We start from the raw sequence: 218 nt of genomic DNA on the forward strand, positions 1-218 counted from the left end.
GAAACGTACCGTGATCTTGCTGGCGTCGCGGGTGGAGATGCCCTGTGACTTCCCGTGTCGCTGCAGCTGCACCGGGTACGTGATTTGGTAGAACTGAGACTCGAGGGACTGTACGAATTGGCTGTTCTCCACGTGCTCGTTCAACAGCCGCCGTACTTCGCCTGCGGGAGAAATGAGGGCGACGGTTAGTTATTTTTTTTTCGTTTTAGATTTGGAAA

General features: G+C 53.2%; 1 protein-coding gene across 1 annotated transcript in view; it reads right to left on the minus strand.

Moving 5' to 3' along the window:
* Positions 1-218, minus strand: part of LOC119581870 (disintegrin and metalloproteinase domain-containing protein 11-like) — a gene marked incomplete at its 5' end in the record, with an annotated part of 193,377 nt that overhangs the window by 171,012 nt on the left and 22,147 nt on the right. Inside the window, 1 exon segment of the mRNA XM_037930027.1 lies at positions 10-161. Within this exon segment, the coding sequence (XP_037785955.1) occupies positions 10-161 (152 nt within the window).

Source organism: Penaeus monodon, chromosome 15 (assembly GCF_015228065.2).
Source record: "Penaeus monodon isolate SGIC_2016 chromosome 15, NSTDA_Pmon_1, whole genome shotgun sequence".
Taxonomy (NCBI): Eukaryota; Metazoa; Arthropoda; class Malacostraca; order Decapoda; family Penaeidae; genus Penaeus; species Penaeus monodon.